Here is a 15,233-nt window from a genome sequence, read left to right as displayed (position 1 = left end):
ACCTAGGATCATGCCATAGCATAGGAATATACCAATGCAATCATGACACGTGACAACACATAGCACTCCTAGCTTGATCCTAGCAGTAATGACCGGACTCGAGGACATGCCTAGATGATACACAAGGATGAGACGATCAAAGGGATCCTAGCGACAATAACGCTAGCCATCCGTAGCGACATGCTACTGTATATGAGACAGGAGCCAAACTTGAGATCCTAGATGATACTGTATATGACAGGAGAGACCCTAGTATGATACAGTATGATGACAGGAGAGACTCCTAGAGATACTGATTAAAGAGGAGAGACTCCTAGAGATACTGTATTGAACAGGAACACTAGACTCCTAGATGATACCTGCTATATACGAGGACAAAGACTCCTAGATGATACTGTATATGACAGGAGAAGACTCTAGATGATAATGTATATGACAGGAAGAGACTCCTAGATGATACGTGATATACAGGAGAGACTCCTAGTGATACTGATAATGGACCAGGAGAGACTCCTAGATATCAGATAGCTAGATGTATAGAATGGTAACAGCGCCGAGACACTAGAGGCATAGATCCTAGTTATATATGAGAAACAGGAAAACTAGACTCCTAGATGATACTGGTATAACAGGAATAGGACTCCTAGATGATTATGACTAACGGATACACAGAGACTCCTAGATGATACTTGTATATGACAGGAGAGACTCATAGATGATACTGTATATGAACAGGAGAGACTCCTAGATGATACTGTATATGACAGGAGAGAGACTCCTAGAATGACCTAGTATATACGGACATGAACTCCTAGTAGATACTGTATAATGACAGGACACCAGACTCCTAATAGAGATAATGTAATATGACAGGAGGACTCCTAGATGAAACTGTATATGACAGGACCACTAGACTCCTAGATGATAAATGATACTAATGACAGGAGAGACTCTAGAAGATACTGTATAGAACAGGAAGAGACTCTAGATGATACTGGTATAGACAGGGAGAGGACTCCTAGATGATACGGTATATGAAGGAGAGACTCCTAGATGATAAGAGTATATGAACAGGACACTAGACTCCTAGATGATACTGGTATAGACAGGCGAAGACTCCTAGATGATACTGGATATGACAGGAGAGACTCTAGAATGATACTGTATAGACAGGAGACGGCTCCTAGATGATACTGAGTTATGACAGGAAGACCTAGACTCCTAGATGATACCGTAATGACAGTGAGAGACTCCTACGAATACTGTATATGACAGGACACTAGACCTAGATGTACTGTAATGAAATGACAGAGGACTCTAGATGATATGTATATGACAGGGAGAGACTCCTAGATATATAACTGTATATGACAGGAGAGACTCCTAGATGATACTGTATATAGACAGGACACTAGACTCCTAGATGATACTGTATATGACAGGAGAGACTCCTAGAGGATAACTGTAATATGACAGGAAGACTCCCTGATATGATACTATAATATGACAGGAGAGATCCTAGATGATACTGTATATGACAGGAGAGACTCCTACATGGATAATATATGGACATCTAGACGACTCCTCATATGATAAGTATATGACAGGAGAGACCTCATAGAGATAATGTATAATGACAGGACACTAGACTCCTAGATGGATCTGAATAGACAGGACACTAGACTCGCTAGAGTGATACTTGTATATGGCAGGAGAGACTCCTAGATGATACTGTATATGACAGGAGATGACTCCTAGATGATAACTGTATATGACAGGACACTGAGACTCCTAGATGATACTGTATATGACAGGACACTAGACTCCTAGCTTGAGACTGTTGATATGAAGGACACTAGGACTCCTAGATGATACGTATATGACAGGAAGAAGACTCCTAGCATGCATACTGTAATATAATGAACAGGAGAGACTCCTAGATGATACTGTATATGCAGCGAAGACTCCTAGTAGATACTGTATATGACAGGGCACAGGACTCCTAGATGATACTGTATATGACAGGAAGACTCATAGAGATACGTATATGACAGGAGAGGCTCCTAGATGATACTGTATATGACCAGAGACACTAGGAACTCCATAGAATGATACTGTATATGACAGGGACACTGAGACTCCTGTAGATTGTGAGACTGTATATGACAGGAGAGACTCTAGATGATACTGTATATCCAATGGACAGGACCACTGAAAGACTCTAGATGATACTGTATATGAAGGAGAGCTCCTCTAGATGATACTGTATCATGACAGGAGAGACTCCTAGATGATACTGTATATGACAGGAGGACACTAGACTCCTAGATGAATACTGTATATGACAAGGAGAGATCCTAGATGATACTGTATATAACAGGAGAGACTCCTAGATGATATACTGTATTATGATCAGGAGAGAACTCACTAGATGATACTGTATATGACAAGGAGAGCGACTATTAGTGCATACTGTATATGACAGGAGAGACTCCTAGATGATACTGTATATAACAGAGACACTAAGACTCCTAGATGATATGTATTAGACAGGAGAGACTCCCTAGATGATACTGTATATGACAGGAGAGACTCCTAGATGATATACTTGTATATGACAGGAGAGACTCCTAGATGATACTGTATATGCAGCAGAGAGACTCCTAGATGATACTGTATATGACAGGAGGACTCCTAGATGATACTGTATAGGACAGGAGAGACTCCTAGATGATACTGTATATGACAGGAGAGACTCCTAGATGGATTACTATATGAACAGGAGAGAACTCTCTAGAATTGAAACTTGTATATGACAGACACTCGAGACTCTAGATGATACTGTATATGACAGGACACTAGACTCCTGAGATAGATTACTGTATATGACAGGAGAGACTCCTAGATGATACTGTATATAAAAGGACCTAGACTCCTAGATGATACTGTGATATATGACAAGAGAGACTCCTAGATGATACTGTACATGACAGGAGAGACTCCTGATACGATGGATACTAGTATATTAAACAGGACACTAGACTCCTAGATGATACTGTATATGAGACAGGAAAGACTCCCTGAGAGGATACTGTATAATACAGGACACTAGACACTACTAACTAGATGAGGAGACTCTGAGATATTATATAGGACACGTAATAGACTTACTCCTCGATGATACTGTATATAACAGGAGAGACTCCAAATAGATATATATGTATATGACGGAAGACTCCAGATACTAGAATGGATTATGACTGAACTTATGACAGGACAGACCTCTCTAGATGGATACTGTATATGACATGAGAGACTCCAGTATGACGTACTGTATAACGAACACTAGATGTACTGTATATAAGCACGCCAGAAGCATACTGTTTAATTATTATGACAGAGTCAGAGTACTATACGAGATCATGTATATGACAGGAACGAGACTCCTAGATGAATACTGTATATGACAGGGTGAGATGACATCCTATAATGATACCTGTATATGATCAGGAACACTAAGACCTCCTTGAGATGATAACTGTATTGGACAGGACACTAGACTCCAGATGATACTGTATATACAGGAACTAGGAAACTCCTAGTGATACTGTATATGACAGGAGAGACTCCTAGATGATAAACTGTATATGACAGGACACAGAACTCCTAGATGATACTGTATATGAGACAGGAGAGGACATCCTACGATGCATGACTACTGTATATGACAGGACGAGACTCTTATGATGATACTAGTTATAGAAACAGGACACTAGATACTAGGATCCTACTCGATAAGACAGGAGAGACTCCTAGCTGATACTGTATATGGAACAGGCACTAGACTCCTAGATGATACTGTATATGACAGGAGAGAACATTTAAGTAGAGATCCATATACTGTATATGACAGTAGAGGACTCCTAGATGATACTGAGGAGAGTATGATGAGACAGGAGAGACTCCTAGATGATACTGTCTAAAGGAAGACTACTAGATGATATGTAATGACAGGACACTAGACTCCTAGATGACTACACTGGTATATGAACAGGACAGAGACTCCTAGGATGATACTGTATAATAGACAGGACTCCGAAACTCCTAGATGAATAAATGCTATATGACCAGGAGAGGACTCCTAGATGATACTGTATATAGACAGGAGAGACTCCCTAGATGATACTGTATATGTGACAGGAGGGACTCCTAGATGATACTGTATATTGACAGGAGATGACTCTGATACTGTATATGACAGGAGAGGACTCCTAGATGATACTGTATATGACAGGAGAGGCCGACTCCTAGATGATACTGTATATACAGGAAGACTCCTAGATGATACGTATACGACAGGATAGGACTCCTAGATGATACTGTATATGACAGGACACTAGACTCCTAAGATAGATACTGTATATGAGAACAGGAGAGACTCTAGATGATACTGTATATAACAGGATGAGATCCTAGATGATAATGTATATGACAGCAGAGACTCCTCAGATGAACTGTATATGAACAGGAGAGACTCCTAGATGATACTTGAATATATGACAGGAGAGACCCTAGATGATACTGTATATGACAGGACACTAGACTCCTAATGATAGACTCCTGATGATATGTAAGGACACTAGAGACTCCTAGAGTATACTGTATAGAAGAGGACAGGAGACGACTCCTAAGAGATACTTATGATATATAACAGGAGAGAACCTCGTAGAATCGACTACTGTACTATGACAAGAACACTGGCTCCTCGAGAATGATACAGTATTATGACAGGACACTTAGACTCCTAGATGATACTGATATAAAGATGCTCAGTAGAAATACACACTAGAAGACTCCCGATACGTATTAATCTAGTTATATGTGATAACAGGAGAGACTCCTAGATGATAACTGTATATACACATGGAGACTCCTAGATGATTACTGTAATGATGACAGGAGAGACTCACTAGATGATACCTGTATATAGACAGGAGAGACTCCTAGATGATACTGTATATGAAAGGACACTAGACTCATAGTATGATACTGTATATGACAGGATCGAGAACTCCTAGATGATACTGAGCTATATAAGACCCTGAGGACTCCGATAGATGATACTGTATATGACAGGAGAGATACTAGATGTAACTTATAGTGACAGGAGGAGACTCCTAGATGATACTGTTACGATCTAACCAGGAGAGACTCCTAGATGATACTGTATAGACAGGAAATAGACTCCTAGATGATGATGTATATGACAGTGACGAGACTCCTAGATGATATGTATATGACAGGAGAGATCCTAGATGATACTGTATATGACAGGAGAGACTCCTAGATGATACTGTATATGACAGGATGAGCACCCTAGATGATACTGTATATGAAGGACCAACTGATGACTAGACGTAATAACAGGAGAGACTACCTAGCTGAACTGTATATGACAGGAGAGACTCCTAGATGATACGTATAAACAGGACACTAGACTTCCTATAGATGATATACGACGTATATACAGGAGAGACTCTAATGATACTGTATATGACAGGAAAGACTCCTAGCATGATACTGTATATGACAGGACACTATGACTCCTAGATGATATGTATATGACAGGAGAGACTCCTAGATGATACTAGTATATGACAGGACCTTGATGACAAAGCCTAGCCAGATGATACTGTAAGACAGGACACTATAGACTCCTAGATGATACTCGTATAATGACAGGAGAGACTCCTAGATGATACTGTATATGACAGGAGAGACTCCTAGCAGATACTGATATATACAGGAGAGACTCATAGATATGACTAACGAGACTGATATACGACAGGGACACTAAGACTCCTAGATGATACTGTAATGACAGGAGAGCTCCTAGAATGATACTGTTATGAAGAACTCATGAGGTACATAGACAGAGAGACTCCTAGATGATACGTATATGGACAGGAGAGCTCCTAGAAATGACGCACTGTATAGACAGGAGGAGACTCCTAGATGATACTGTATATGACAGGACACCTAGATCCTAGATGTACTTGTATATGACAGGAGAGACTCCTAGATGAATACTGTATAGACAGGACACTAGACTTCAGTGATACTGTATATGACAAGGAAGACTCCTAGATGATACTGTATATAGACAGGAATAGACTCCTAGATGATACTGTATATGAAGGAAGAGTACTCCTAGATGATACTGTATATAACAGGACGAGACTCCTAGATGATACTGTATATGACAGGCAGAGACTCCTAGATGATACGTATATGAACAGGAGAGACTCCTAGATGATACTGTAATGAGAGAACTAGACTCCTGTATGAACTGTATATGACAGGAGAGATCCTAGATCGATACTGATATAGGACAGCACTAGACTCCATGATGATACTGTATATGACAGGAGAGACTCCACTAGAGATACTGTATATGACAGGACACTAGATTCATAGATGTGACTGTATATGACAGGACACCTAGACCTAGATGATACTGTATATGACAGCGACACACGACTGACTCCTATGATGATACTGTATAGACAGGAAGAGACTCTAGATGACTATACTGTATATGACAGGAAGTATACTCCTAGATGATACGTCAGTTTGTATATGACAGGAGAGACTCCTAGATGATACTGTATATAACAGGAGAGACTCTAGAGATACTGTATATAGCAGGACAGAGTCCTAGATGATACTGTATTATGACAGGAGAGACCTCTAGATGATACTGTATATGACAGGAGAGACTCTAGATGATAATGTATATGAACAGGAATAGAACTCCTAGATGTACTGTATATGACAGGAGAGACTCCTAGATGATACATGTATATGACAGGAGAGACTCTAGATGATACTGTATATGGACAGGAAGAGATCCTAGATGATACTGTATATGACAGGAGAGACTCTAGATGATACTGTATAATAACAAGAAGAGACTCCTAGATGATACTGTATATGACAGGAGAGACTCCTAGATGATACTGTATATGACAGGAGAGACCCTAGGATGTACTGTATATGACAGGACACTAGACTCCTAGATGATACGATTACAGGGACACTATAGAACTCCTAGGATGATACATGGAGTACAGTGCAGGACAGAGACTGCACTAGACTTGATACTGCTAATTGACATGGACATGAGAACGTCCTAGATGATACTGTATATGACAGGAGAGACTCATAGATGATGACTGTATATGAAGGCACGAGACATCCTAGATGATACTGTATATGACAGGAGGACTCCTAGATGATACTGTATATGACAGAGACACTAGACTCCTAGATGATGTACTTGTATATGACAGGAGAGACTCCTAGATAGAATACTGTAATATAACAGGAGCGAGAGACTCCTAGAGTTACTGATACGATAGACAGCGACAAAGACTCCTAGATATACTGTATATGAACGAGGAGCACTAGAGATCCTGTAGATGAGTTAACTAGTGATTTATATGACAGGAGAGACTCCTAGATGAATACGATGATATATGAACAGGAGAGACTCCTAGAATGAGATACGAATAATGACGAGGACACTAGACTCCTAGATGATACTGTATATAACAGGACGAGACTCCTAGATGGATACTGTATATGACAGGAGAAGACGCCATGTAATTCTAAGGGGGTGTTCTAATGTTCGGTTCTAAGGCTGTGTTCTAATGTTCGGTTCTAAGATTGTGTTCTAATGTTCGGTTCCAAGGTTGTGCTCTAATGTTCGGTTCTAAGGGTGTGCTCTAATGTTCGGTTCTAAGGTTGTGTTCTAATGTTTGGGTCTAAGGATGTGTTCTAATGTTCGGTTCTAAGGCTGTGTTTTAATGTTCGGTTCTAAGGTTGTGTTCTAATGTTCGGTTCTAAGGCTGTGTTCTAATGTTCGGTTCTAAGGTTGTGTTCTAATGTTCGGTTCTAAGGTTTTGTTCTAATGTTCGGTTCTAAGGTCGTGTTCTAATGTTCAGTTCTAAGGTTGTGTTCTAATGTTAGGTTCTAAGGTTGTGTTCTATTGTTCGGTTCTAAGGTTGTGTTCTAATGTTCGGTTTTAAGGTTGTGTGCTAATGTTCGGTTCTAAGGTTCTGTTCTAATGTTCGGTTCTAAGGTTGTGTTCTAATGTTCGGTTCTAAGGTTGTGTTCTAATGTTCGGTTCTAAGGTTGTGCTCTAATGTTTGGTTCTAATGTTGTGCTCTAATGTTTGGTTCTAATGTTTGGTTCTAAGGGTGTGCTCTAATGTTTGGTTCTAATGTTCGGTTCTAAGGGTGTGCTCTAATGTTTGGTTCTAATGTTGTGCTCTAATGTTCGGTTCTAATGTTCAGTTCTAAGATTGTGTTATAATGTTGGGTTCTAAGGCTGTGTTATGATGTTGGGTTCTAAGGCTGTGTTATGATGTTGGGTTCTAAGGCTGTGTTATGATGTTGGGTTCTAAGGCTGTGTTATGATGTTGGGTTCTAAGGCTGTGTTATGATGTTGGGTTCTAAGGCTGTGTTATGATGTTGGGTTCTAAGGCTGTGTTATGATGTTGGGTTCTAAGGCTGTGTTATGATGTTGGGTTCTAAGGCTGTGTTATGATGTTGGGTTCTAAGGCTGTGTTATGATGTTGGGTTCTAAGGTTGTGTTCTTCTAAGGTTGCGTTCTCTGATTCAGGTATGCCTTCTCAGAGGACGGTGGCCCAACCATCATCCCCAAACCAGATCCCAACATTCCTATTGGTCAGCGAGACGGCCCCAGTGTTGTGGACATACAGAAGATAAACCTACTGTATGAATGTGGTACGTAGTTTAACAGCCTCTCCATCTCAGTGTATATGGCATGTTTAAGTGTTTGTGAACAGTATGTTTTCATGACATCACTAGTACAGTGTTTCATTTTGTCTGCTAGGTGGCCTGGTGTAACTCCGATGAAGAACTGTCAACGTAGACCGCAATCCGCTTACAAACCGATGGAACGAGTCATATCCCATTTTTACTGATACATATTTTAATCGTGTTTTATGAAACTTAAGATTGAGACATGTCAATAAAGTCTGTTACAGGTGTTGCACAGTGTGATTTTAAAGTGTGAGATGTCGTATGGTTGTTGTCACAACTGATGACCACATGGGGGGGATTAATGGGCAACCCAGCATGCATCTGCTGCATGGCGATCAGGGTGATCCTTCTCAGTCCAAGACCATTCTAATCATTCACGACAGCTCCTCTTCAGCAGACTAACACCTTGCACGGCAGCGGGAACTGACACCTCATTCATACTTATCTGCCTATGCTCCATACAAAGGCACACAGTTATAAGACATTTGTTTTCTACATAAGATAATGTTTGCCATCATTTTTTGTCATACTGGTCTTCTCCTAAGACTGTCAATGATTGTTCCCCCCCCATAACAATATCCAAATCTTACATATGTCCATTTGTCCCATCGCTTGTTCTTGCATTTGATTCTATCACATATGAAATACAGTATAGTATCACCAAGTAAGTTCCCCGGGTCTCTGTTGATGTTCTGCGTTGATTTGAATCAGTAGAATACCGCCATAGAGCTTTTACAGTAGAATACCACCATAGAGCTTTTACAGTAGAATACCACCATAGAGCTTTTACAGTAGAATACCACCATAGAGCTTTTACAGTAGAATACCACCATAGAGCTTTTACAGTAGAATACCACCATAGAGCTTTTACAGTAGAATACCACCATAGAGCTTTTACAGTAGAATACCACCATAGAGCTTTTACAGTAGAATACCACCATAGAGCTTTTACAGTAGAATACCACCATAGAGCTTTTACAGTAGAATACCACCATAGAGCTTTTACAGTAGAATACCACCATATAGCTTTTACAGTAGAATACCACCATAGAGCTTTTACAGTAGAATACCACCATAGAGCTTTTACAGTAGAATACCACCATAGAGCTTTTACAGTAGAATACCACCAAAAGAGCTTTTACAGTAGAATACCACCATAGAGCTTTTACAGTAGAATACCACCATAGAGCTTTTACAGTAGAATACCACCATAGAGCTTTTACAGTAGAATACCACCATAGAGCTTTTACAATAGAATACCACCAAAAGAGCTTTTACAGTAGAATATCACCATAGAGCTTTTACAGTAGAATACCACCATAGAGCTTTTACAGTAGAATACCACCATAGAGCTTTTACAGTAGAATACCACCATAGAGCTTTTACAGTAGAATACCACCATAGAGCTTTTACAGTAGAATACCACCATAGAGCTTTTACAGTAGAATACCACCATAGAGCTTTTACAGTAGAATACCACCATAGAGCTTTTACAGTAGAATACCACCATAGAGCTTTTACAGTAGAATACCACCATAGAGCTTTTACAGTAGAATACCACCATAGAGCTTTTACAGTAGAATACCACCATAGAGCTTTTACAGTAGAATACCACCATAGAGCTTTTACAGTAGAATACCACCATAGAGCTTTTACAGTAGAATACCACCATAGAGCTTTTACAGTAGAATACCACCATAGAGCTTTTACAGTAGAATACCACCATAGAGCTTTTACAGTAGAATACCACCATAGAGCTTTTACAGTAGAATACCACCATAGAGCTTTTACAGTAGAATACCACCATAGAGCTTTTACAGTAGAATACCACCATAGAGCTTTTACAGTAGAATACCACCATAGAGCTTTTACAGTAGAATACCACCATAGAGCTTTTACAGTAGAATACCACCATAGAGCTTTTACAGTAGAATACCACCATAGAGCTTTTACAGTAGAATACCACCATAGAGCTTTTACAGTAGAATACCACCATAGAGCTTTTACAGTAGAATACCACCATAGAGCTTTTACAGTAGAATAGCACCATAGAGCTTTTACAGTAGAATACCACTATAGAGCTTTTACAGTAGAATACCACCATAGAGCTTTTACAGTAGAATACCACCATAGAGCTTTTACAGTAGAATACCACTAAAAGAGCTTTTACAGTAGAATACCACCATATAGCTTTTACAGTAGAATACCACCATAGAGCTTTTACAGTAGAATACCACCATAGAGCTTTTACAGTAGAATACCACCATAGAGCTTTTACAGTAGAATACCACCATAGAGCTTTTACAGTAGAATACCACCATAGAGCTTTTACAGTAGAATACCACCATAAAGATTTTACAATAGAATACCACCATAGAGCTTTTACAGTAGAATACCACCATAAAGATTTTACAGTAGAATACCACCAAAAGAGCTTTTACAGTAGAATGCCACCAAAAGAGCTTTTACAGTAGAATACTGCCATAGAGCTTTTACAGTAGAATACCACCATAAAGATTTTACAGTAGAATACCACCAAAAGAGCTTTTACAGTAGAATGCCACCAAAAGAGCTTTTACAGTAGAATACCGCCATAGAGCTTTTACAGTAGAATACCGCCATAGAGCTTTTACAGTAGAATACCGCCAGAGAGCTTTTACAGTAGAATACCACCAAAAGAGCTTTTACAGTAGAATACCACCATAGAGCTTTTACAGTAGAATACCACCAAATGAGCTTTTACAGTAGAATACCACCATAGAGCTTTTACAGTAGAATACCACCATAGAGCTTTTACAGTAGAATACCACCAAAAGAGCTTTTACAGTAGAATACCACCATAGAGCTTTTACAGTAGAATACCACCATAGAGCTTTTACAGTAGAATACCACCATAGAGCTTTTACAGTAGAATACCACCATAGAGCTTTTACAGTAGAATACCACCATAGAGCTTTTACAGTAGAATACCACCATAGAGCTTTTACAGTAGAATACCACCATAGAGCTTTTACAGTAGAATACCACCATAGAGATTTTACAGTAGAATACCACCATAGAGCTTTTACAGTAGAATACCACCATAAAGATTTTACAGTAGAATACCACCAAAAGAGCTTTTACAGTAGAATGCCACCAAAAGAGGTTTTACAGTAGAATACCGCCATAGAGCTTTTACAGTAGAATACCACCATAAATATTTTACAGTAGAATACCACCAAAAGAGCTTTTACAGTAGAATGCCACCAAAAGAGCTTTTACAGTAGAATACCGCCATAGAGCTTTTACAGTAGAATACCGCCATAGAGCTTTTACAGTAGAATACCGCCATAGAGCTTTTACAGTAGAATACCACCAAAAGAGCCTTTACAGTAGAATACCACCATAGAGCTTTTACAGTAGAATACCACCAAATGAGCTTTTACAGTAGAATACCACCATAGAGCTTTTACAGTAGAATACCACCATATAGCTTTTACAGTAGAATACCACCAAAAGAGCTTTTACAGTAGAATACCACCATAGAGCTTTTACAGTAGAATACCACCATATAGCTTTTACAGTAGAATACCACCATGGATCATTCTCATCCCAGGAGCCCAGGTCAGTTCAGCAGGGAGCCCAGGTCAGTTCAGCAGGGAGCCCAGGTCAGTTCAGCTGGGAGCCCAGGTCAGTTCAGGTCAGTTCAGCTGGGGGCCCAGGTCAGTTCAGCAGGGAGCCCAGGTCAGTTCAGCTGGGAGCCCAGGTCAGTTCAGGTCAGTTCAGCTGGGAGCCCAGGTCAGTTCAGCTGGGAGCCCAGGTCAGTTCAGGTCAGTTCAGCTGGGGGCCCAGGTCAGTTCAGCAGGGAGCCCAGGTCAGTTCAGCTGGGAGCCCAGGTCAGTTCAGCTGGGGGCCCAGGTCAGTTCAGCTGGGAGCCCAGGTCAGTTCAGCAGGGAGCCCAGGTCAGTTCAGCAGGGAGCCCAGGTCAGTTCAGGTCAGTTCAGCTGGGAGCCCAGGTCAGTTCAGCAGGGGGCCCAGGTCAGTTCAGCAGGGAGCCCAGGTCAGTTCAGCAGGGAGCCCAGGTCAGTTCAGCAGGGAGCCCAGGTCAGTTCAGCTAGGAGCCCAGGTCAGTTCAGCTGGGAGCCCAGGTCAGTTCAGCAGGGAGCCCAGGTCAGTTCAGGTCAGTTCAGCTGGGAGCCCAGGTCAGTTCAGCTGGGGAGCCCAGGTCAGTTCAGCAGGGAGCCCAGGTCAGTTCAGCTGGGAGCCCAGGTCAGTTCAGCTGGGAGCCCAGGTCAGTTCAGGTCAGTTCAGCTGGGAGCCCAGGTCAGTTCAGCAGGGAGCCCAGGTCAGTTCAGGTCAGTTCAGCTGGGAGCCCAGGTCAGTTCAGCTGGGAGCCCAGGTCAGTTCAGCAGGGAGCCCAGGTCAGTTCAGCAGGGAGCCCAGGTCAGTTCAGCTAGGAGCCCAGGTCAGTTCAGCTGGGAGCCCAGGTCAGTTCAGCAGGGAGCCCAGGTCAGTTCAGCTGGGGAGCCCAGGTCAGTTCAGCAGGGAGCCCAGGTCAGTTCAGCTGGGAGCCCAGGTCAGTTCAGCTGGGAGCCCAGGTCAGTTCAGCTGGGGAGCCCAGGTCAGTTCAGCTGGGAGCCCAGGTCAGTTCAGGTCAGTTCAGCTGGGGGCCCAGGTCAGTTCAGCTGGGAGCCCAGGTCAGTTCAGGTCAGTTCAGCAGGGAGCCCAGGTCAGTTCAGCTGGGAGCCCAGGTCAGTTCAGCAGGGAGCCCAGGTCAGTTCAGCTGGGAGCCCAGGTCAGTTCAGGTCAGTTCAGCAGGGAGCCCAGGTCAGTTCAGCAGGGAGCCCAGGTCAGTCCAGGTCAGTTCAGCAGGGAGCCCAGGTCAGTTCAGCTGGGAGCCCAGGTCAGTTCAGCTGGGGGCCCAGGTCAGTTCAGCAGGGAGCCCAGGTCAGTTCAGCAGGGAGCCCAGGTCAGTTCAGCTGGGAGCCCAGGTCAGTTCAGCAGGGAGCCCAGGTCAGTTCAGCAGGGAGCCCAGGTCAGTTCAGCAGGGGCCCAGGTCAGTTCAGCTGGGAGGTCAGTTCAGCTGGGGGCCCAGGTCAGTTCAGCTGGGGAGCCCAGGTCAGTTCAGCAGGGAGCCCAGGTCAGTTCAGCTGGGAGCCCAGGTCAGTTCAGCTGGGAGCCCAGGTCAGTTCAGGTCAGTTCAGCTGGGGGCCCAGGTCAGTTCAGCTGGGGGCCCAGGTCAGTTCAGCTGGGGAGCCCAGGTCAGTTCAGCTGGGAGCCCAGGTCAGTTCAGGTCAGTTCAGCTGGGGGCCCAGGTCAGTTCAGCTGGGAGCCCAGGTCAGTTCAGGTCAGTTCAGCTGGGGGCCCAGGTCAGTTCAGCTGGGAGCCCAGGTCAGTTCAGCTGGGAGCCCAGGTCAGTTCAGCTGGGAGCCCAGGTCTGTTCAGCAGGGAGCCCAGGTCAGTTCAGCTAGGAGCCCAGGTCAGTTCAGGTCAGTTCAGCTGGGGGCCCAGGTCAGTTCAGCTGGGAGCCCAGGTCAGTTCAGCAGGGAGCCCAGGTCAGTTCAGCAGGGAGCCCAGGTCAGTTCAGCTGGGAGCCCAGGTCAGTTCAGCTGGGACTCCAGGTCAGTTCAGCTGGGAGCCCAGGTCAGTTCAGGTCAGTTCAGCAGGGAGCCCAGGTCAGTTCAGCTGGGAGCCCAGGTCAGTTCAGCTGGGAGCCCAGGTCAGTTCAGCAGGGAGCCCAGGTCAGTTCAGCTGGGAGCCCAGGTCAGTTCAGCTGGGAGCCCAGGTCAGTTCAGCTAGGAGCCCAGGTCAGTTCAGGTCAGTTCAGCTGGGAGCCCAGGTCAGTTCAGCTGGGAGCCCAGGTCAGTTCAGCTGGGAGCCCAGGTCAGTTCAGGTCAGTTCAGCTGGGAGCCCAGGTCAGTTCAGCAGGGAGCCCAGGTCAGTTCAGCTGGGGAGCCCAGGTCAGTTCAGCTGGGAGCCCAGGTCAGTTCAGCTAGGAGCCCAGGTCAGTTCAGGTCAGTTCAGCTGGGAGCCCAGGTCAGTTCAGGTCAGTTCAGCAGGGAGCCCAGGTCAGTTCAGCTGGGAGCCCAGATCAGTTCAGCAGGGAGCCCAGGTCAGTTCAGCTGGGAGCCCAGGTCAGTTCAGGTCAGTTCAGCTGGGAGCCCAGGTCAGTTCAGCAGGGAGCCTAGGTCAGTTCAGCTGGGGAGCCCAGGTCAGTTCAGCTGGGAGCCCAGGTCAGTTCAGCTAGGAGCCCAGGTCAGTTCAGGTCAGTTCAGCTGGGAGCCCAGGTCAGTTCAGCAGGGAGCCCAGGTCAGTTCAGCAGGGAGCCCAGGTCAGTTCAGGTCAGTTCAGCTGGGAGCCCAGGTCAGTTCAGCTGGGAGCCCAGGTCAGTTCAGCTGGGAGCCC

General features: G+C 43.7%; 1 protein-coding gene across 1 annotated transcript; it reads left to right on the top strand.

Moving 5' to 3' along the window:
* The first annotated feature begins 5,919 nt into the window (after positions 1-5,919).
* Positions 5,920-15,075, top strand: LOC120064506 (glutenin, high molecular weight subunit DX5-like). The gene is made up of 3 exons (XM_039015123.1): positions 5,920-5,924; positions 8,686-8,770; positions 12,445-15,075. Exons 1-3 carry the CDS (start codon positions 5,920-5,922, stop codon positions 15,073-15,075), a joined length of 2,721 nt encoding a protein of 906 aa, XP_038871051.1.
* The last annotated feature ends 158 nt before the right edge of the window (positions 15,076-15,233 follow it).

Source organism: Salvelinus namaycush, chromosome 19 (assembly GCF_016432855.1).
Source record: "Salvelinus namaycush isolate Seneca chromosome 19, SaNama_1.0, whole genome shotgun sequence".
Lineage (NCBI taxonomy): Eukaryota > Metazoa > Chordata > Actinopteri > Salmoniformes > Salmonidae > Salvelinus > Salvelinus namaycush.
Note: the sequence above shows the minus strand (reverse complement) of the source record. Positions and strands in the feature narration are given on the sequence as shown.

Coding starts and splice junctions, on each gene's coding strand:
- LOC120064506 (XM_039015123.1), top strand. Junction 8,771..12,444: donor GTCAGCGAGACGGCCCCAGT/GTTGTGGACATA, acceptor TTCTCATCCCAG/GAGCCCAGGTCAGTTCAGCA.